We start from the raw sequence: 21,640 nt of genomic DNA, 5'->3' as shown, positions 1-21,640 counted from the left end.
TTATTGGCTGCGTTTAGTGGTAAAGCATTTGGGAGATCTCCATGGCGAGGTCCAGGCACTCTGTGGCCTGGAGGCAGATGTCGTAGGCGGGACAGTCGCACAGGAAGCAGCGAACACCACCCAGACACTCGCAGAGGTCGCCGCTCCGGGTGACGCCCAGGAGGGGCTGCAGGGTGCTGGGCTCGCAGCCGCAGAGGCACGAGCACAGAGACCAAATGCAGCCGTTACAGCCTCTCATCACGGCCAGGAAACAGTCCAGAGGGTGACAGAACAGGCAGGACAGAAGGAATGCAGCACAAAGGTCTCGGGGAAAGAGGAAAAGAGAGACAAGGATGCTTCAATTTGAGAAAAAAACATTTAGTGGGTCCTATGAAGCTAATTTTCAGGTTTGTATTTGTAGTTCTGTCTCTACTGGGACGTGTCTCCATGCTTTAATGTTCAACAAGCGTTTTATTTTCTCATGCTGCAGCACCTCTTTTCACCCTCTGTCTGAAACCAGAGCCCAGTCTGCTCTGATTGGTTAGCTGGCCGCCTCTGTTGTGATTGGTCAACCGCTTAAAAGTGTCCCACCCCTTAGCCTATAACGTACAATGTGTCGGAGCGCTACCCAATAGAAGCACAAGTGTTATGAGGTGATGTCACTATATGTTCCAGGAGTTCAATGGAGGCGTTTCAGACGGGGAGAGTGTGTGAACTTTGGGATTTTAGCCTTTGCAGACCCTTTACATGCACAACAACCTATATAACACACTACAGGAAAGGTAAAACCCCCTCAAAGCACAATAGGGCCCCTATAAGGTTTCTAAAAAATACATTGTAAAGCCAAATTATTTTGAATGTTGCCACAAACCATTACAAGGTACAACACAACATAAAATGGGACAAAATTAGCCCTGAAGTGGCGGGGGCTGAACAATAAATATGCTTGGCATTTTATGGGTGTTTTCTTTATCCATATAGACAGTCTACTAGTTATTCAAAATGTTGGAGGGGATCCTAAAAAAAAACATTTTTGTCTATTGTTATTTATTCAATATCAGTATACTTATTGTGTGTGTGAGCTAGTGTCATCTCATCAAACTGTCACATTCATATCATGTAACTGTCATACACTGTGTATCTGTTACCTTGAGAGTGTGTCCTTACCGTCAGCATCGGGCTCAGTGTGGACCGTGGTGGTGGTTTTGAGGCTGTCTTGACTCCGGCTGATGGAAGTGAACGTCTGACTCATTTCCTGTACAGTGCAGGCCTCCATGGAGGAGGGCCGCGCGGCACAAAGAGGCTGCGGCGGCTCCACAGAGCTGCAGGGGAACACATCTACGCTCTCGCCTCCTTTTGGGGTTTTATGCAAGTTGGTATCTGCACCGGACATACAAATGGAACAAATCTTCATCAAAACTGCAACAGAAAAAAAAATAGCGATTAACAAAAGAGTTCAGAGATGAAGGTATACCTATAACTTCGGAGGAGACCTGCTCTGAAAAAATTGTGAAAAAAACATTTTACCAAAGCGCCAAACAGTGGTGGAAAATAAAGGTATACTTGTTTTTAACTTGAGTATTGATTTTCTGATACTTTATACTTCTACTCCATAACAATTCAGAGGTAGTTACTGCAATTTTGAACATTTATCTGAAAGCTTGAGTAACTTACTTTGCATTAATGAGACTTTAATACTTCAACTATACATTCACAAGCGACAAAGCAATCTTTAAAGTAATGAGTTTAGCTTCACCTCACTAGCTTCAAAAAACACCTTAACCCTTCAATAATAACACAAATATATCATATAAAGAATGCAATGGGCCATTATGCAGAACGACTAATATTACTTGTACTTTGAATATATTTTATGCTTAAATGTTTGTTCTTTTGCTTAAGTAACATTTTCAAATCAGGATTTTACTTGTGACATTTATGCAGTATTGCGTCACTGTGGTATTTAGAGACTATCCTAATTGAATGACAATGACTGTTTTGTGAATTTACCTGCAATGGAGTCGTCAGGTAAAATGGGACACTCCGAAGCATCGGTCGGTGAGTCACAGATGTTTGGTTTGACTTCATTTACATCTTCCATCTTTCCATTCAGAGCTAGACAATCCAGTTTTCCATCCATCCTGCTTCAAGCTCGGTAAATGAAAGACAACAAATCAGGACCGTTTAATCTGAGACAAACTATAAAATATAACAGTTATATATATATATTAGTTTTATTCTTATTTTACTCATATCTTTTCATTTATATATCTTTTATAATTGTGTCTGTTCATTGTTAATATTCATTTTTTAAATGCATCAGCCTGCCTTTTTTATGTCTGTGAATGAAACATAAGAAATCATAACCTCAAACCTTATACTTACTTACTTCCTTATTTATAATTCACTTAATGTTATGAAATTAAACCGCATCGTTCTCCACAGAGTCAGATGTGTAGTTGAGGTTTCATAGCTGTTAGTGATGAGTGGACATCTCAGAAATGGCGAGAAGTTAATCTATTATTAATCAGCATTTTCAAAACATTTACAATGATGAGAGGCAGCACAGGGATATTCTGACAGCTATATGAGAATGTGAGACCTTGATTTTACTTTTCATCAATTATTAATGTAATACTTACTTCCTGTGACATCTTGACAGGGGTTTTTTCTATTTGCAGAAAAAACAGAAAACACCTCGAGGCAACTATCTCAAATATTTGATCATAATGACTATTTCTTTCTTCTTGTACTTATTATCTATTAGGTCATAAGATGAAATCATTTATAGGTGATACCGAGGATGTAAATAGGGTATAATATCGTGTTAAAGTGAATGAGTCAAGTTAAAATGATTTAAATGTAATGAACTATAATTCTGTTTATTTGATCGAAGGAATAGATAAAAGCCGTAACATATTGAAAACTAAAGATTTGTCTGATATGATTCATTGTTGTCATGTACTGGAATCCAACGCCCACAGTGGTTATCCCTCACTATTGCTGTCTGTATGGAGAATATTGTAAAATACAAATTGTACTCACTTCTCATGACATTTTGTAGAAGTATAGCAATCCACTATTCATCGTTTATCATAGACGCATCCCTCAGTGAAATCTCAGCATTGGAGGTTTAACTGCAACATTCAGCCTCTCTCTCTCTCCCTCTCTCCTCTCTCTCTCTCTCTCTCTCTCACTCTCTCTCTCTCTCTCTCTCTCTCTCTCTCTCCTCTCTCTCTCTCTCTCTCTCTCTCTCTCTCTCTCTCTCTCTCTTTATCTGTGTGTGTGTGTTTTTTTGTGTGTGAATGTGTGTGTGTGTGTGTGTGAAATAACAGAAACATGAATGGTTTTAATGTTTTTGCTTTTTAAGGCACCTGTATTTCTCCTCCTGTACACACATAACTTTTTAGATATAATGTGCAATATTACTTTTAATATCATATATTTTAAATATTTTATGTGAATTATATATTGTTCTATTTATATTTTCGACCAATCTCTGGCACAAGACTTCCTTAAAACAATAATACATGTATATCTAATAGGAACTAAAGTACACATATAGTAGCATGATTATCAATAAACTAGTATCATCCTATATTCCTCACTGTATTCTATATATTCCCCCCATACAGCATTTTTGTGACGACAATAATAGAAAAACCACTGATTTGATTTGTGTGGCTAGTATACAGTATTTTCCGCACTAAACGCATTTGTTAAACAATCCAACAGGTGGCAGTAGTGTGCCGTTTGATGGTTAATCTGTCACCGAAGAAGAAGAACACATGACCAGCGACCAATGACATTCGTGGAGTAACGAGTTCAGCCGGTTATGACCGATGTTATTTCCGTGTACATCTTAGCGGAACGCTAGCTATCGAGCTAATTCGTTCACTGTTTTGGTGTTGCATCTGTTTTCTTTCCATTAAAAATTGGTGGACGATCCAAGCGTGTAACGTTTGAAGATCTCCCATAATGGTAAGTAAGCGATAAAAGCAGCTTCTATCAAAGTTAGCTAATTAAAAAAAAAGAAGACTAATGCGTTAACGTCAAACGGCCGTAAATGTACATCCCAGAGGAGACTGTTGTGATGCTACTCAGTTAGCTTTTAGCGTTTAAATACAAGTCATTATGATGCCTTAAAATGACTTTACAGCGTTAGCTAAATTCATTGTACTTTTCATAACTCACTGTGTATGTGGTACAGCAAAGTAGCCACTTTGGCTTCGTTAACTGACGTTTTAGCCAGCTGATGCTAATTGGCTAATGTTACCTAGCATGCTAACAGATCCATTTGTATTTGACTAACATTATAGAAACAGGAGTGCACATTTTTCTGACAGCAACAGGAAGAAGGATCTGTTTCATTTGACTGGAGATTCATTTACTTGTACTGTTGAAAATGTATGGTTGGGGAAATTCAATGCAGAGACTTCGATAGGAGAAGATACTGAGCAGCAACACTGTATTACAGCAGAACTTCTTTTCAAAGTAGTGGTATTGTGAAAACCCAAATACGGTTTTGTCACTTAAACAGCCTTCTGCTCTATTTGAGAGACACTTGTCCTGCAGCTCAGCAGTCAGTTATGCAGGTGGTGTCTATATGTTTACCAGTTGTTATGTGTGTTATAATACATATTGTACTTTCAGGACAGCGAAATGTCTGACCTTGACCATGCACCAGGGCCTGAGAACAGCAGCATGGACGGGGAGAACGCACCACTGTACTGTATCTGCAGGAAAGCAGACATCAACTGCTTCATGATGTAAGTGCGGTTTCTCTTATCGCCGCACATGGATGCACCGATGCTCAAACACTCATTCTTGTATTTGCTTCTCCCACTGACAGTGGCTGTGACAAGTGTAACGAGTGGTTCCACGGCCACTGCATTAACATCACTGAGAAGAAGGCGAAGGCAATCAGAGAATGGTATTGCATGAAATGCAAAGGTAATGATGAGAAGATGTTTTTTCTGTTGTCACAGCATTTGAAAATGCCATGCTTAACATTAAGTACATCACAAAGTCATGACAGTCCTGCGTCACTATCCCCCCGTCACCAGGTAAAAACCCCTCTCTGGAAATAAAGTACAGAACAAAGAAAAACCGAGAGAAGGAGGTCGAGTATGACAGAGGATCGGACAGAGGATCGGACAGACAATCGGACAGACAGTCGGACAGACAGTCGGACAGACAGTACAGCACCCCGAGTACTCCTGACTATAAGAGTGAAAGGCGGCGTGGATCTAAAGTAAGTCGCACTTCTGACTTAATTATTAAGGTTTGACTGCAACATCCCAAGAGCATCAAAAAAGTATACAAAATAAAGAGCGTGAGATCTTTCAAATGATTATGAATGATTGAATCCAGAGCACCAGGGCTCCGTCTGATTGGCCACATATATTAACATGCAGAGCGTTAATGAATGGGCCAACTAATAGCAGTTCAAGCAGTCTTTGAGATACATGTCTGCAAAATGCTAATATACATTCCAATAGATGTTTGATATATTGTGCAGCCCTATTGTTCAGCTGGTCTTCATCTTCCTCAATGTTACGTAGGATGTAAAGCAAAGCACATTTCTTCGGATACGATGGCTCTGATTTTCCATCGTTTGCTTTTCGTCAGGTGAAGCGTTCAGTGCGAATGTGTGGGGAGTGTGAGCCGTGCAAGAGGACGGAGGACTGCGCCACGTGTGACTTCTGTAAGGACATGAAGAAGTTCGGAGGCCCCAACAAAATCAGGCAGAAGTGCAGGTTCAGGCAGTGTGAGGTCCGAGCCAGGGTAAGTCGCTCTATTTGACTTTCAAACTTCATTCTACGGCGAAAGTGTAGCAGAATATTTGACATATTTGTCCTTTTAACTTTTTATATTTTTAGCTTCATTAATCAAGATCTTTTATGGATGCACTTAATTTAATCCAGTCATCTTAGAAACACCATGATCAAACTGTGAGACAAACATATTCTTGTACCCTAAATTAGTAGTGCTCTGTAATATTAATCATGCATATAATATATTATATGCATTTTTAGACACACAGTAATAATATATATTTAATTTATATAGCGCTTCTCATCTGCCAAGACAAATCTCGAAGTGCTTCACTTTTGAGAGATTAAACAAATAATTGTAATAATAATAAGAAATCAAAAAATAAAATATAAAATAGAGTACAAAAATATCGGAGATAGCGATAAAAATGGCAGTACTCCAGGTGTACCGTGCTCAAAGTTTATTGGAAGTGGTTGGACAGTGGTTTGTAAATGAGACTTTAAAAGCTTAAAAGGTATATTTGGTTGATTCCTGAAGCGATTAGCTGATGTATTTATGCACTGTCTTGTGTGACACCTGTTGCTTGTTGTTTTGTACAGAAAATGCTTCGTGTGAAAGACGAGGAATTGGCTTTGCAAGAAAGGAGGGAAAACAACTACCACAGGCGGAGGCGATACTCTGACGACTACGACAGCGAGGCGGAGCTCTACCAGAAGTACAAGTCATCGGGGAACAACAACAGCATGGTATCTAACTGCATCTTGTTGCGTAGAAACGTTAACAGCTAAAACACTTGATCTGGAAACATTAAGTTGAGTCTTTATTGCTCTCCTCTCACCAAGGGATGGAACAGTGATGAAGAGGACGAGGCGCCTTTCAGTCCTGTCATGCGTAAAAAAGCCGTAAAGGTGAAGCACGTCAAGAGAAGAGAGAAGAAGTTTGACAAGAAAGTGAGTTCCCTTGAACAATTATCTTCATCATTTGAAGTCCTGCCAGGTGTTCGCGTGGTCAATGATAGCAACACATATTATAACATGTCCCTGTTTTTCGAATGATCTAGAAGGAGTCCCGGCGGCACAAACAGAAGCAGAAGCACAAAGACAAAACCAGATCCAGTGAGAAGGGCGAGCTGCGGGACAGCACGGGGCACCGGCAGTGTCTCGGGCCGAGCTGTGTGCAGCCGACGAGAGCCGGCTCCAAGTACTGCTCTGAGGAGTGCGGCATGAAGCTAGCCGCCAAGTAAGGACTCCTACCTTCACCAGTCATGCTCTTTATTCCATCAAGGCATCTTGTCACGATAGGCCTGTCGTGAATGACTGCGATTCACGACATTACCCAAATATAATCATCAAATATGCTTAAAATGACACTTAAACCTACTGGATTCACTGTAGTCTTAAAGGCAGGGTAGGTAAGCATGGAGAAACCAGCTGGAGTGCGCTAGAATTTGAAAGTACGCAGCCCCTTCCTTCAGACTTCCTTACAGAGCCCCTCCTCCAACACACACGGAGACGCACATGACCAATGAGGGCACGAGATAAGTTTGTGCACAGATGGAAGGCTGACAGGCAGGTAGGCCATCCAGTTACTTTAGGCTCAGATGATTGGTCGTGCTTTTTACAGCACCACGGCTTCCACAGATGACATTTTTATGTATTTATTCTCAAAGCATTTAATTTATTCGTTGCTATCGGGATGTTAAGAGCATTCCATGGAATATAACAAGTGTTTCTGAAGTGAGTTACCCACCCCACCTTTAAGAAACCAATATTTAGATTTCATCTCAGATGTGACATGTCTGTTAGAGCCCCCACTACTTACAAATAAAATAGCAACATTGTGTGATTTAGTACATCAGATAATTTCTGTATTTAAAAAGACAAAAGGTTCCAGACCACGATAGAAATCTAGACGGCCTTTTTGAGTCACTCCTGAAGATGTTCCGAATGTTCCTGATGACGGAAATTCACCACAACTTCTTCAGCTGTTTCTTAAGTGATCCTCGATAGATCTCTATATTCTCCCTCCTCTAAGATGCCTGCTTAGAACAAAGAAAAGCCAACTCATCTTAGGTAGAAGTGTAATACATTTTCTATTCTTTGCAGTACCAGTAAAAATGATCTTTTAATTTAGAAACCAAATGGCCAAAAGCTGTTTTTATTCCAGCTTGTGATTCCCTGATGGTACTATAGCTCCACCTAGTGCTAGAAAAGTAAAATGCTCACTGCCTTCGAGTCCCTCATCTAGTCTTTTTTTGTCTTTGTCACCATTATGTTTGATGTCGTGTCCCTGTCCATAAGACGCTTCACTGTTTATCCCAGACAACCCAATTACCATCATTTATCGTTCATTTTGCTCCACAGCCGGATCTATGAGATCCTGCCTCAGCGCATCCAGCAGTGGCAGCAGAGCCCCTGCATCGCCGAGGAGCACGGCAAGAAGCAGCTGGAGCGAATCCGCCGCGACCAGCAGAACGCCCGGCTGCGCCTCACAGAGATGGAGCGGCGCTTCCACGAACTGGAAGGCATCATCGTCAAGGCCAAGCAGCAGGCGGCCCAGCTGGACGAGGAGGTGAGGGGGGGGGAGCTCAAAGTCAACTTTATTGTCAATCTTTCAGTTTGTGTGTACAGACGGAGACATCGAAATACCGTTTCCCACAATCCTGAATACAAAAACAACAATTATATATAAAAAATATGTTTGCCATTATGAATATACCTATATACACACGGGGGAGAGAGTTCAGCCTCCTGACAGCCTGGTGGAAAAAACAGCTCAGCGTGTTGTAATTATTTTTCTAACATGCTTCTAAGGAGTCTTGTCTTGTTCTTTTATTTTAGGGCCTGTATCCTATTGTTTGAAAACTGACAGCATATGACACATTAGCATTGACCCCTTGCTTTTTATTATCTATACGTTGTCGTAGCAACTTAAAATCAGCTGCTGTCTAGAGAAAATGGTGAGTTAGGCAAATATGCAAAGAAACACAATATCGATATAAAGTCTTTTCAGATATTTTCTTTTATTGCTTGCAAGCAAGACGACTCCTTCTGAGTGCGTCCTGTTCTGTTTTATAGGGAAACATCAAAGATCATTTACACGACCACACGACAACATGTGGTCGCCCTGTGGCAGCAAGCTAAACTCACACCAAGACAACAGTCGCAGTTACCCCCGAGAGCAAAGGTCTTCCTTTCCCGCTGGCCTTCCTGTAGCGTCTTAAAACCCTTCGTGAACACATCGGTTATCACACATCCATTTCTTTGCCATTCCCAGGATACCACTTTGTTAGGATTACACCGTATTAAGCTTTAATACTTGCCCTAACAATGTGCTGCGTATGTGTTTCTGAGCATGTATGCTTTCAATGGTTAGGGTCAGGGGGGCGTCTTGCCGTCATTTGACGCCCTTATTCAGCTCGGAAGGCCCTGAACTCGAGCCGAGGGAATCCAAAAAAAAAAAAAATTCGAGAGAAGATCGAGTTTTTAATCGCTTGAAATGACGGAAAGCAAAAAGGACAAGGACATCCCTTTGTGGGAGGGGCGAAGGAGTCTGGTGGGATTCTGTTCGCCGCCAGCAAAGCGTGCTCCTGTGACGGAAAGTGTGCTGCCGGCGAGCCTTGGCGGGGGGGCTAGTGGAGCACGCGCGTGAACTGCGAGCGCCGGAGCCTCGCAGCGGCGAAACTGAGGCTCCGTGGTAAACTGTGGTGACACGACGAGCCGTTTAGGAGCCGGCTCTTCTTAGTGAGCCGAGCCAATTGATCCGGCTCACTAAAAAGAGCTGGAATTCCCATCACTGATACGTAAAGAGATGGTATCTATAAGGGACGGTCACGGCGTCACCCCGCCCTCTCAGCCCTGGTCTGGCGGAAACACTGGTTAGGGCTGTTATTTAATCCGTCCCATACACACACAGAAATATCCCACAAGATCAAATACTTTTTAATGAAATGCTTCTGTCTCTGTGTGCAGTGTAATGAAAACGACAGCGAGGACACAGACCTGCAGATCTTCTGCGTGTCTTGCAGTCATCCCATCAATCCAAAAGTGGCACTGAGACATATGGAGCGATGTTACGCAAAGGTGAGTGTTTTCAGAAATCCTGATGCTGCCTTTAAGCATAGAACACATCGTCTTTAACAAAAAGCAATTGGGCGGGTTTTAAAATGTGTCTCCTGTATGATTATCTTGACAGTATGAGAGCCAGACTTCCTTTGGCTCCATGTACCCTACAAGGATAGAAGGGTAAGAGACATAAATCCTCTCCACATGTTTAACTTGACTCTGTTCAGTCGCTTTACTAACATGTCTTGATCTTTTCCACAGAGCAACGAGACTCTTCTGTGACGTGTACAATCCCCAAAGCAAAACGTATTGTAAGAGGCTTCAGGTTCTGTGTCCGGAACATTCCAGAGACCCTAAGGTCAGTGGAAACCCCTCGGACTCATGTATGATAACCACAATCAATAGAAAACCTGCTAAAACCTCAAATATTCATTGAGAAAGAAAGAAAAAAGTCGCAGTTAGAAATAAATTAGGAGGAAATTCTGAAGAGAAACTGATAAATGATTCATGGACAAAGTTTGTCTTTTGTTATATTTAATAAAGTAATAAAGGAAATCGATCTGAAATGCAGGAACAGAGCTACTTCATCCTCGGATGATAAAGGTTCTGCACCCAGAACACAGCTCACAGTCACACTCTATAGTACAAAGAAATCCAACTGGTCCCACCCTTAAATTCCCTTCGGCATCATCGACACATCCCCAGCGTTAAACTATAAATCCCCCTCGTCCTTAACCATTTGCATACCCCCCTTATACCTTCTGCCAAAATGCTTGTTGTCTTAAAATGTATGGAAAGGGTCTTATAAAAGGTCTTAAAGCAGTGCTTCTCAAAGTGTGGTCCGTGAGCGCCCCCTAGTGGCCCGTGAGTATATTGGTACAATTTCACATTTTAAATAAATTAATAAATTAAAGTTTTACGCACTCTCGCGGGAATATCTCCGCAACGGAGCGAGCTTAAGTTTCACTTTCGATGGTATGATATAGCCCAGCGCAACACCTTCATCAAACATGTTGCCACTTGTTTGTACCATTTTCAGGCGATTTGTAATCTGTTCTAGAAAAACGATGTGATTTTGGATATTTGTGGAGTTAGGTGGTCCGCGAGTGTTTTTTTATTGGTTAAGTGGTCCTTGGTATGAAGAAGTTTGAGAAACACTGTCTTAAAGGTATTACATTTGACTTCAGGATTCCTGCATATACCCTGGAGGGTGAATTTGCTCTGATTGACTGTAGCCGCTCCCTATGAGTAATCGCTGAGAGGCTCAAATGTTCTCTTTGCTGTGACGCGTTCCATATAAGAGTCCGAAGTCATTCATAGTGTTTAATAAAACGCAAACAAACAATGTACAACTCCCGACCTGTATCAGAGCAGATTCACCCTCTTCCTACATCATATGCTCCCAAACCGGCATCCAACAGGTGACCTGAATGACAATAAACCACACCCACGTGACCATTGCCGGTAGTGATAAACAATAAGAATGAAACGCGATGCAAACAGAAATGAAGATAATAATACAAATAATAAGAAATGGCAAAACAAGCATTTTGGCTCCTACTCCTTCCTTTTGCCCTCCTGAAATGTAAATCCTTAACATCTCTCTCTGTTAAACACTTACAAGACTAAAAATACAATTGAACAGTGTAAAAAGCAATCCGATTATAAGACTATGTTTTAAATGATTATATGATAATTTGACACGACACCGACCTCCACTGGGAGATGCTGTGTTTCCCAGCCCTGTTGTACTGCTTCGGCTGATATATCCTCGTAAGCTTCATCCACTGCAGCCTCCCATGGTGCAGTTCATTTGACGATGTGCAGGGACATTTGTGAGGTTGACCACATGATCAAATCTGGCCTGCGATTGGTTGTGATGATCCCTGGAGAAAACTAATGTTTACTGTCCTCAGATGACAATAAATTAATCTGACTTCTTTCTGTGGATTGACATGACTGCACATAGTCCCTTGATCCTCCTTAGCAACGGGCTGTTCTCCTTAGCAGGTAAAATGACCCACGTCCGGAATGTCCAAATTGACCAATCAGAATCAAGTGTTCAACTAAGCCCTATAATAACCACAGTTAGCCTGTGTGACCTACGTTTTTCATTGCCATATCTACACTGTAGCTAATGTGACAATAAAGCCTTGAATCTTAATGGTGAAATCTGTTCATACAGTCCGCTACATAGTAGAGTTAATGTGTAGATGGTTAATTGATGTTTTTTTGTTTTTAGATCCAAGGGGATGAGGTGTGTGGGTGTCCTCTGGTGAAGAACGTGTTCGAGCTGACCGGAGATTACTGCAGGGTCCCCAAAAGGAAATGCAACAAACATTACAACTGGGAGAAGCTCAGGAGAGCGGAGGTGGACCTGGAGCGAGTCCGGGTGGTAAGTCGAACACCACGACTTCTTCTTTTGGTTCTAACCAAGCGGCAAACTCTGGGCAACAGCCGGGAAGCCAATACGGAAGTGCCACACGCTGCAGTTCATACATGGGCCGCTAGGGACTGGCTGCAGAAAGGAGCAATTTCCATAGACCCCCATGTTAAAATGCCCAACTTTACAGCAGAAAAAAACATGTTTCTACCCATGGATGCAATAAATATTATTATCGATATAGTTAGATTCCACCTTCATGATTATGAATCTGTGAGTGAATTTTTTTCTAACACGACCCTTTTATTTATATTAGGTCTTAAAGTGTTTGCATAAATTAGGGCGTGGTCACGTTGATGGACACGTACATGCCTCACTGTCAGCTAACAGCAACTTGTCCGCTCTGCTAGGCGACAACCATAGAGGCTACAACGTTAGTTAGTCATAGTACTGTACTTGACCCTTTAGCTTTAGCCGTGTTCGTGGTGATTGTGCCTTTTTAAGGGAATATTGTTACAAATACCAGACAATTAAAATGTCGTGCTGTACGCTTGTACTAACAGAACTTCTAAAATGATAATATTATACATGTTAACCCCGTTCGCAGGTGTTTGTGTGCTTGGTAGCTTAGCTTGTTACTTATTATCCAGCTAAGGACGTAACCCTTTATGCATACATATACATTTTAGTTTATGATTCAGCCTTGGGTAAGACTTTTATAGTCTATGGCTATGACGCCCATAATGCTAAACGGAGGCAAATGTTAATAGGGGACCCAATTATCCCAGTGGTGGCCGCCGGAGCTAACGGAGCCGCCGGGGGCTAGCTCCAGCCGGCGTCCCGGAGCTAGCCCACTGCGGCTCCGTTAGGTCCGGGCGGTGGAGTCCGTCTTTTCTCAACGTGTGAATGACAAAATATAGCTAATTCTCTTGCAGATTGTCTCATTTGATTATGAATGTAACGTTTATATAGGGGAACGACACTGTTAGCAGTAACTTGGTATCCATGTATTTCATGTTAGCTTAGCTTCTTAGCCTGAGCTAGCTCTGTTTACTTCCAGTTCGGTGGCAGCAGGTCCCGCCTCGGCTCCGCCTCTTTGCCCTTATTTGGAGCAGGCGGGATTAGACTCTGACTTCACTGTCGAGCCGTTAGTGGCCGACTCCGCCTACTAAGGGCTTCACGGCAACTCTGCAGAATCCTATGGGTGACGTCACGGACACTACGTCCATTTATATATACAGTCTATGGTTCTAACCGACAACACATTTGATATTTCCGAATCAGAAACATGTTTATTACCAGGTAGGTACATCACATTTACATAAAAGTAAAACAACAATTAAAGCACAGATAGAGAACTATAAAAAATACGATATAATACTTTAATGGTCAGATCAAGTCTGAAATGTGACTTGCATCACAGCAGCTCCATGTGTGACATCAACATAGACGGATATCAAGACACAATGCATGAAAAACAAACATTTAACATACCAGCACGATCACTGGGAGAACACATGCGCAAAGAGCCTTCAGCGGGCATTTGATCTGGGGTTTAGCTCTGTGTGTACTGTGAGGGGTGACTGGAGCACAAAGGAGGCTTCAGTCTGACGTGTGCTTTGTTTCTGTCCACAGTGGTACAAGTTGGACGAGCTCTTTGAACAGGAGCGTAACGTCAGGACGGCGATGACGAACAGAGCCGGTCTGCTCGCTCTGATGCTTCACCAAACTATTCAACACGACCCCGTGACCACCGATCTCCGTGGTATCAAGGATAGGTAGTCGACCTGTCTGCACCTGTACTTTGATCACTGTACGTGATTTGAGTTTTAAAGATTTAAATGAAACTATTAGGTCCAAAACAGATTTTCTAACTAGATAATTATTTTAAAATGTTTGTATGATAATTAACTGAAAGAGGTAAATGGATATATATTTTCCTGACTTGTCATGGATGCTGCTGATTGATAACAGCTGTTTTTGGAATGATCGCTCAGAATAAACACTTTGATGTATCTGCTATTTGTTCTATAATTTCTTTGAGCCAGCATGTATACTATACAGGTATCTTTGATTAAAGTTACTGACCGAGAAGTGTAGTTGTATCGGTCCTTCTTCAAAACAATCACTGCTGTTTTCAAAGGGGTAACCATGGTTGCACACATGTATGTAAGCAAGGAAAGGCTGATTTAAGAGTGTATCAAAAGCAGTGAAGTACAAAGGATATTGCAGGGTAGACTATTCCTAGTCAACAAAGACTTTAAATGACTAATTCATAGTAACCAAACGAGATCAACACAACTTCCTGACTCGGAGTGCAGACCCACAAAGTACAAGAAAAAAGAACATATTTCCCGCGCTCACCTCATGCCACACTGCTAATCAAATCAAGTTTTATTTATATAGCACATTTTTAAACGATTTTTGGTCGAGCCAAAGCGCTGTACATATAATAAAAATAGCCTACAGTAGAGACACTTTACAGCAAATACAACAGCACAGTTTGTGCAGAATATCAGTATGAGAAAACGACACCCTCTGTCCTTCGACCCTCACATCGTACAAGGAAAAACTTCCGGAGAAAACCCCACAGTTTAAGGGAAAAATATCTCATCCTAATGTGATGGGATGCTCCTGACTGGTCAATACACAGATGCAGAGCTCTCTGCTTTATATTATTTAGAAGGAAGAGGATTGTATTGTATTTACCGAGCTATGTGCTTTTGTTACTTTCTGATTATGGGTAATATTGTTTCTTGGTTTAAATAAATACTAACAGGTGATATATTGATTATTTAAATACACATAGTTGCTGCTCATATATTGATAACATTAGAAACTTTACAAGGCTTTGCCCCTCAAATCACAAGTGTTCACTCCCCAATGTTATATTTGTATTTGTGTACTGCCTGAATATCTGTACATTTAAAATATATCTCCAAGTGCTCCTCATACATTCCTGCTTGCTTTGGTTGATTGCATATCATTTGACTTGAATAAAAAGAAAACGCTACAATATTGTTTAAATAGAGGAACAAACTATATGATAATATAAAACAATGTCAATGGTAGATATGATGTCCTAGTTGTGCTCCAATGTGAAGACAACCCTTCGCTTTAAGGCGAACACAATGCTAATAGTAGCCTACACTTCTTTCTAACAACCTGAGAAGGGAGCCAACCATGGATATATAATAAGAACACGCCAACTCAGAGCCAACGTACACGACAATATGACGCGGGCTGTCAAAGAGCATGTGCAGTAGAAGATAAGTCACTTCTATCCGTTTGTTGATTGTTTTTTTCGTGTCTATCCCTAGTACTGTCTATATACAGTCTATGGTCTATCCTTACAGTCAAAATGCAAATAAGTAACGTTTGAAATGAGTAAACAACAATGGTTGTATATTAGGGTTACTATTTTTCTAGCCGGAAATAGCTTAAGTAGAGATGTAAACAGAAGAAAAAAAAATACACACAGAAGTTAAATTCATTTCTCACTTATTCTGACAATGTACTTAACCCCAAATAAAAGAATTATCCAACGATTTACAGACCACTCTTTCCCAATGTATTAAGTCAATGGGAAAAAGTGTTTCCGGGCCCAGCAACCTAACGGAAGTGTAGTACTGCCGTTTGGCCACAACGAGTATTCTCATCAGAGTCCGGCGCACTTCCTGGGGCTTGGTTGTCTCTGTAAACTGGGGCAAGGGTTCCCATACATGCACGGACCAGGAGGATTAGCATCTTGGACGTGAAGTCTTCTTTGTTCTTGCAACCGTTTCCGCTAGCACTAGATGTATAGCTAGCTACGTTAGCTCTACCTTTTTTTAAAGTGGTGCCGTATGTGACTAGATTGTCACCAATCCTGGAAATGTTAATCTAAAGGTGTGTGTTTTTTGGCTTTCCTAACAGCACGTATGTTTAAAACTGTGTAAACTGTGTAAATCTACTCAAGCGTGTAAGCGGATCATGGGTGAATGGCACCAACAGTATTTAACAGCTGCTAGTATCTTAATCGCTTCTAGCGTTACTCTAGCCACTGGTAATATGGTATGTTGCTAAACTAAGTATTTAGAAATAGTAACCAATATCCGAGTATTAGTGCAGTTGTTAACAGAAACAGCGCCTCAAATGGCAGATGTTGGCTTTGTTTAACCAAGCGCCAATCGTCTACATGTGTGGTATCTAAAGATAAGAGAGATAAGATAATGATGGTACTTTATTGATCGCAATTTTGGAAATTGTTTTTGTTGCAGCAGCATATAAACAGTGTTAGCTTGATTTATGACAGGCAAGGCAATGCACGTTTATTTGTAGAGCACCTTTCAACACAAGACAATTCAAAGTCCTGTCAAAAGACATTAAGAAAAAGTGCAGTGGAAAAACATTATAAAATAGCATTTAAAAACAGATAATAAAGATAATAAAATAAACATGAATAAAAGTTATATTTGGAGCATAATAACTGATGGCTGCTTCTCCATCTTTAGTTCTGAACAACATCGGGTTGGAGGACACATGCTCAGACAGTGGGAACACACATGGGGTCTTTAAATGTGATGCAAAGTCTACACTAGAAGATATCTTTCTTTGTCTCTAGGAATACCATTTGTAGCTTGAAAGGGTGCAACAATGAACATGGAACCAGTTGGGACCCCGGTCCCTGTCGCAGAGCCGGAGGGAAAAGATGTGGGACCAAGCCCAGAGAGGATCATGAGTGAAGCAGAAAACACAACAGATAAGAAACCCCACAGCTCAGATCCTTTAAAGGAAACTCCAGTACAAAACAAGGAGGAAGATAAACCTGCTGGTTTGGAGCCCCCTGTGGACTGGTTTGAGCCCCTTGAGGAGGATGACAATGATGAAGTTGAAAGCCTGGCAGGAGAAAGTGAAATGAGTGTGAGCGGGGCGGGCAGCGAGAAGAATCACCTGAAGGTTCATAAGTAAGTTGTCTTTCTATCTTGTCCTGTGGTCCTGATATTGTGCATCATTATCAAATAAAATAAAGTTGTGTTTATAGAGCATATTTAAAAACGATGTTTGGTCGAGCCAAAGTGCTGTACGTGTAATAAAAGCACACTACAATAACATAAGAAAGAAAAGACAAGAATTTACAACAGAAATATAAGAAACAAAAACACAGGGAATAGTCAGGTGTCGTGCTCCGCTCTGACTAGAAGGCCAGGGACAAGAAGTGAGTCTTTAGTGAAGATTTAAAAACCCCCAGGGTCTGGGCCGACCTCACATGGAGGGGCAGATTATTCCAGAGCCTGGGGACCGCTGCTGCGAAGGCTCGGTCCCCTCGGGTTTTGAACCTGGTCTTGGGCCCTATGAGCAACAGCTGGTCAGCGGACCTTAAAGCTCTGGCTGGGGTGTAGTGATGGAGGAGTCCGGCTATATAGGCAGGAGCCAGCCCATTTAGGGCTTTGAAAACAAATAAAAGGATTTTAAAATCAATTCAGAACCGAATTGGAAGCCAGTGTATTGAGGTGATGTGGTCACGCTTTTGATGGCCAGTGAGAAGACGTGCAGCTGCATTCTGAACTAGCTGCAGGCGTCTAATTGAGGCCTGGTCCATACCCACATTCAGAGCGTTGCAGTAGTCCAGCCTCCAGGTAACAAAGGCATTAATAACCCTTGGTCTTGGCCAATAGTCTTATTTTAAAAATGATCTCAAATTAGATTATAATAGATAAGATTTAAAGTTGTAATAAGATGCCCTTCTAATTTTCTGTAACTCATCATGTTGTGCACTTCATGAAAAGTTATGCTGTGTATCAAATAATTTTGTTATTTGTTGAACTACCTTTTAAGGAATCATTGCAACTCTGCCTCAATCTATTGAAAGAAAAAATGTATATAATAACAACATATATTCCCATTTCCCCGTGTGCAGTGTGTTTTCCCCACTTTGAATAAAGAATTTGAAGAAGTATAATTTATATTTCCTCCTTTTTAAATTCAGGTTTCAGCAGCCCCGCCGTAAGCGATCGAATCCCGAGGAAGGATGGGATGTTTGGCCAACACTTGGAGATGGTTGGAAACGCAAAGAAGTTATCCGGCGCTCGGGTTCTAGCATTGGACAGAAGGATGTGTATTACATAAGGTAAATACCGCCTCGTAGAGTTGTAAAGAAATACCGTTGTTTTCTATTGCAGGGTGCAGAATATATAACTTCTACTTTTACTCTGGTCTACAGTGTTGATACTCTGTGATGACATGTATTCTTGTTCTCTTTGTATTATCCAAAGATACATTACAAATACGATTTAATAATGTTAGCCTGAATGAACTTGTTACTCTTAAAACGTGTTCGTATAAGCTTTCCAAATGTCAAGATTTTCATTTTTATAGTTTAAAAATGCAACTTTTTTCCGTGCATTTTATGGACTAAACAATTTAATAATCGTTAGGAAAAATGTAGCCAATAAATAAAATAAAATAAAGCCTTAATTCATTTAAAGTTGTGTATGTGACTCGGGGACAACTGGAGGGTCGTTTCTAGTGGTTGTCACTCAGCTCTGGGAGGCTGTAATTGTTTTTGTTGTCTCTCTGCAGTCCGCAAGGTGATCGAGTGAGAAGCCGCGTCGAGCTGACGTCAGTGTTGGAGGGAGTCGACCTGTCAACCTTTGAATACAAGTCGGGACGGTTCATCCCAGGCGGAGTCCCCCCCACGAGAGTCCGCATCCGAGCGAAGGTAACGGCCTCTTTTATCGCTTCACGCGTGAAACACGTAGGCGGTGCGAGCCTCGCTGTAAACGTATCCTCTCTTTCTTCTCCATTAGAGGAAGATCCCGGAGAGTTCCTCCTCAGAGTCCAGCTTGGTGGAGAGAGGGGAGGGGGCCGGCACCCCCGACTCTCTCCACAGACTCACCCCAAACCTGGGGCCCAAACCCGTCCCATCCCAACCGACCCTTTGGTTGGCACAGGGCACAGTAGTAATACCAGCACAACGACATGAATACCCACCGGCGGAAAAGGAAATTAAACTCCCCCTCCCTTCATCATCCAGAGCACTCCCCCTCCCCTCCATCAACGGAGAGATCGGCTCAGAGGAAAACACACTGTTAGTCCATTATTAATTGTTTATATGTCAACCGTCAAACACTGATGATGTCATTAACAAGACACTTGAGTATTTCAGTTTAATGAGGGGTTTCTTTGTGGGCGACGTCACGTGCTGAGCGCTTTCGTGTTTCCCCGCAGGGTTTGTTCCAGATGCGGTATTTCCTTCACAGGCACGTGGTATGATAAGCAAAGGAAGAGACCCTTCTGTCCCACCTGCTGGGGTATGTCCGTGTGTGGTTGTGCAATGTGATGATTCTGAGGAAGTCTAGCTTTTGAAATTGTTGAAAGAAATCAGGGAAATAACCCATAATGTGTATTTGTTTTTAATTTCAGCCGCCGCGAAGACAAAAGTGCACCCGATGGTTCGATTCAGGAAGGTAAAGCATCGTCTCGCCACCAGTTGTGTGAATGAACTGTTTAAATAGCCACACGTTAGCATGTGGCTACTTGGGAATGTATACATGACCCAGTATTTGAATGATGGATTCAGAATGTACATGTTGGGTTTATATTTGGGTGTTGCGGAAATGTACTGGACATTTATAACTCGACCGCCAAAAGAGAAAATGCCTATTTCCAGAGATGAAATGTGCGAGAAATACGAAAAGGATAGGAAAAGTAAGTAATGAATTATCCAACGTGCTTTCTTATTTATGTTCATGCTATTGGTAGTGGATTCCATGCGGGCAGTGTGTGGGATGCCTCAACACGGTCAACTGTGGGCACTGTGCCAACTGCAAGAATGGACTGCAGAGCCCAGAGTCGCGGAAACGCTTATGCCGGGGACGCAAATGTATTTGTCCTATTCGCAAGGTTAGCTGCCGGGTACTCATTAGTTTTTGTTTAGAGATCTTCTGATTGTTACGGTACTTTTGAATTCACGCGTTGTGTTCTGTTCCCCCAGAGCCCTGGAAGTGGGGGCTTCGTGCCGCAGCAGCCGTACAACGACATTCCCGATACGTTTGAAGACTGCTTGAGTTTTCAGGTGAGCTCATTTAATCCTCCAAAAATGTACACGTTGTACGCTCAAACAATATTGTTAGAAAAATATCACTCGTCGCCGGCTTGAGCTTCGACATCAGGATACATGTGTGTGTTATCCTCTCAAGAAGGCAGGGGCGGCGCCAGGGTGTGGCTGGGGTAGGCTACAGCCACACCAAGAGATGGCTTAGCCCCACCTTAGCCCGAATCTACCGGTCGTGTCCACGACACACAAACTGATCCTGCTGTAACAACAAGTGCACGTTACTGACGCAATATGGTTGAGACCATTCGGGCTTATGCTAGAGGGGCAGGGCCGGCGGGTGCTGTCGGCTAAGCCTTTCCAAATATTTGTGTCACTGCATCCTGGTAAAATAAAAATATAATGTATAATGTCTGTGTCTTTGACATTAGCGCTGCTATGCAGCCACCTGTGCCCTGCACTACGAAGCCAGTTCTAACCCTGGATATGTTTGAGTTATCTAACAAACGAGATCTCGACGCTGGTTAATATCAACTCTGTAAATCAAGCCAGGGCTTCTCTCTCCAGCTGAGAGCGCGTTCACGTGAAAGGGGCGGGGTTAGCTACATTTGACCAATCACAAACAGGGACAAGTGTACTAAGATACGGCTCAGCTGACTCAGATAAGGAGATAATATAGGCTGTGATATTATATGATCGATGATCTGATTGATGATGTGATATGAATGATAAGTGCGACACGTCGGCGTCTTCTCTGCATACGGCAGTTTAAACTGTATTTCCTTTATCCTGTAATATGACCTGAGAGAGTTAAACTCCGCACACTGAGTTGATCTCTTTTCTATAGACGCCGGAGGCGGGCAGCGTCAGGTAAAATAAGTTATTTAGCCTTCCCAAACCTGAGCCTCACGCGCCGCCTATGTATTGGGATGCAAGGAATAGTCTAAGTAGTGGGGGAGTTATATACACTAAAGGTGTGGAAATTCTCTCGCGTTATAATATCAGCGCGGCCGCAGTCAGATCAAAATGCCTCCGAATGCAATTTGAACAGACCTACAGCCAATCAGAGCAACGACACGTTGGGTCTGCTGCGTCATGCATTACTGATTCGTCACGTTCAGTGAAAAGTCCCCAAACTCGCACCGAGTAAAGACAGCAGCAGAACTTCTAGGAGTAATTGTATATTTCGGATGGATAGATTTGTTCTGAAACGCCCTCGCATTGAGGTACAAGTCGAACATGTGCCAGAGTCACACGACCCTCCTGAAGAGTGAATAGTGAGTTTTTAATATATTTTCTGCTCTGTCTCTCTCTGTTTACCTGTGTCTGTGTCTCTCTCCCTCCCTCACTCTCTCTTCTCTCTCTCTCTCCTCACTTCTCTCTCCCTCTCTCACTTCATCT

General features: G+C 42.1%; 3 protein-coding genes across 3 annotated transcripts; 2 read left to right on the top strand and 1 right to left on the bottom strand.

The window, feature by feature from the left end:
* Positions 1-13: 13 nt before the first annotated feature.
* LOC117446078 (myoD family inhibitor domain-containing protein 2) lies at positions 14-2,119 on the bottom strand. The gene is made up of 3 exons (XM_034082079.2): positions 1,990-2,119; positions 1,147-1,359; positions 14-303 (listed from the first exon to the last, which is right to left on the bottom strand). The coding sequence occupies exons 1-3, from the start codon at positions 2,117-2,119 to the stop codon at positions 14-16; spliced, it is 633 nt and encodes a 210-aa protein (XP_033937970.1).
* A 1,674-nt stretch (positions 2,120-3,793) lies between these two features.
* On the top strand, positions 3,794-14,224 carry cxxc1b (CXXC finger protein 1b). Its single transcript, XM_034082091.2, has 14 exons — positions 3,794-3,960; positions 4,633-4,748; positions 4,832-4,932; positions 5,046-5,233; positions 5,611-5,766; positions 6,357-6,503; positions 6,600-6,707; positions 6,818-6,996; positions 8,121-8,328; positions 9,729-9,839; positions 9,952-10,001; positions 10,083-10,179; positions 12,064-12,216; positions 13,840-14,224. The coding sequence occupies exons 1-14, from the start codon at positions 3,958-3,960 to the stop codon at positions 13,984-13,986; spliced, it is 1,764 nt and encodes a 587-aa protein (XP_033937982.1). The 5' UTR covers positions 3,794-3,957; the 3' UTR covers positions 13,987-14,224.
* A 1,697-nt stretch (positions 14,225-15,921) lies between these two features.
* On the top strand, positions 15,922-21,113 carry mbd1b (methyl-CpG binding domain protein 1b). The gene is made up of 10 exons (XM_034082078.2): positions 15,922-16,092; positions 16,808-17,150; positions 18,173-18,313; positions 18,766-18,904; positions 18,993-19,273; positions 19,414-19,496; positions 19,609-19,652; positions 19,948-20,088; positions 20,180-20,260; positions 21,087-21,113. The coding sequence occupies exons 2-10, from the start codon at positions 16,840-16,842 to the stop codon at positions 21,111-21,113; spliced, it is 1,248 nt and encodes a 415-aa protein (XP_033937969.2). The 5' UTR covers positions 15,922-16,092; positions 16,808-16,839.
* The last annotated feature ends 527 nt before the right edge of the window (positions 21,114-21,640 follow it).

Source organism: Pseudochaenichthys georgianus, chromosome 5 (genome assembly GCF_902827115.2).
Source record: "Pseudochaenichthys georgianus chromosome 5, fPseGeo1.2, whole genome shotgun sequence".
In the NCBI taxonomy this organism is placed as follows: Eukaryota; Metazoa; Chordata; class Actinopteri; order Perciformes; family Channichthyidae; genus Pseudochaenichthys; species Pseudochaenichthys georgianus.
This window is presented reverse-complemented; position numbering and strand designations above follow the sequence as displayed.

What these genes read in the sequence shown, in the direction of transcription:
- LOC117446078 (XM_034082079.2), bottom strand. Translation starts at nt 2,119, where the DNA reads ATGGATGGAAAACTGGATTGTCTAGCTCTGAATGGAAAGATGGAAGAT. An exon ending in ACCTGACGACTCCATTGCAG is followed by an intron (nt 1,360 to 1,989) that starts GTAAATTCACAA and finishes TGTCCGGTGCAG; the next exon opens with ATACCAACTTGCATAAAACC. An exon ending in CACTGAGCCCGATGCTGACG is followed by an intron (nt 304 to 1,146) that starts GTAAGGACACAC and finishes TCTTTCCCCGAG; the next exon opens with ACCTTTGTGCTGCATTCCTT.
- cxxc1b (XM_034082091.2), top strand. An exon ending in TGGAGCGATGTTACGCAAAG is followed by an intron (nt 9,840 to 9,951) that starts GTGAGTGTTTTC and finishes TTATCTTGACAG; the next exon opens with TATGAGAGCCAGACTTCCTT. An exon ending in ACCTGGAGCGAGTCCGGGTG is followed by an intron (nt 12,217 to 13,839) that starts GTAAGTCGAACA and finishes TTCTGTCCACAG; the next exon opens with TGGTACAAGTTGGACGAGCT.
- mbd1b (XM_034082078.2), top strand. Translation starts at nt 16,840, where the DNA reads ATGAACATGGAACCAGTTGGGACCCCGGTCCCTGTCGCAGAGCCGGAG. An exon ending in GAGTCCGCATCCGAGCGAAG is followed by an intron (nt 18,905 to 18,992) that starts GTAACGGCCTCT and finishes CTTCTCCATTAG; the next exon opens with AGGAAGATCCCGGAGAGTTC. An exon ending in GGCTCAGAGGAAAACACACT is followed by an intron (nt 19,274 to 19,413) that starts GTTAGTCCATTA and finishes GTTTCCCCGCAG; the next exon opens with GGTTTGTTCCAGATGCGGTA.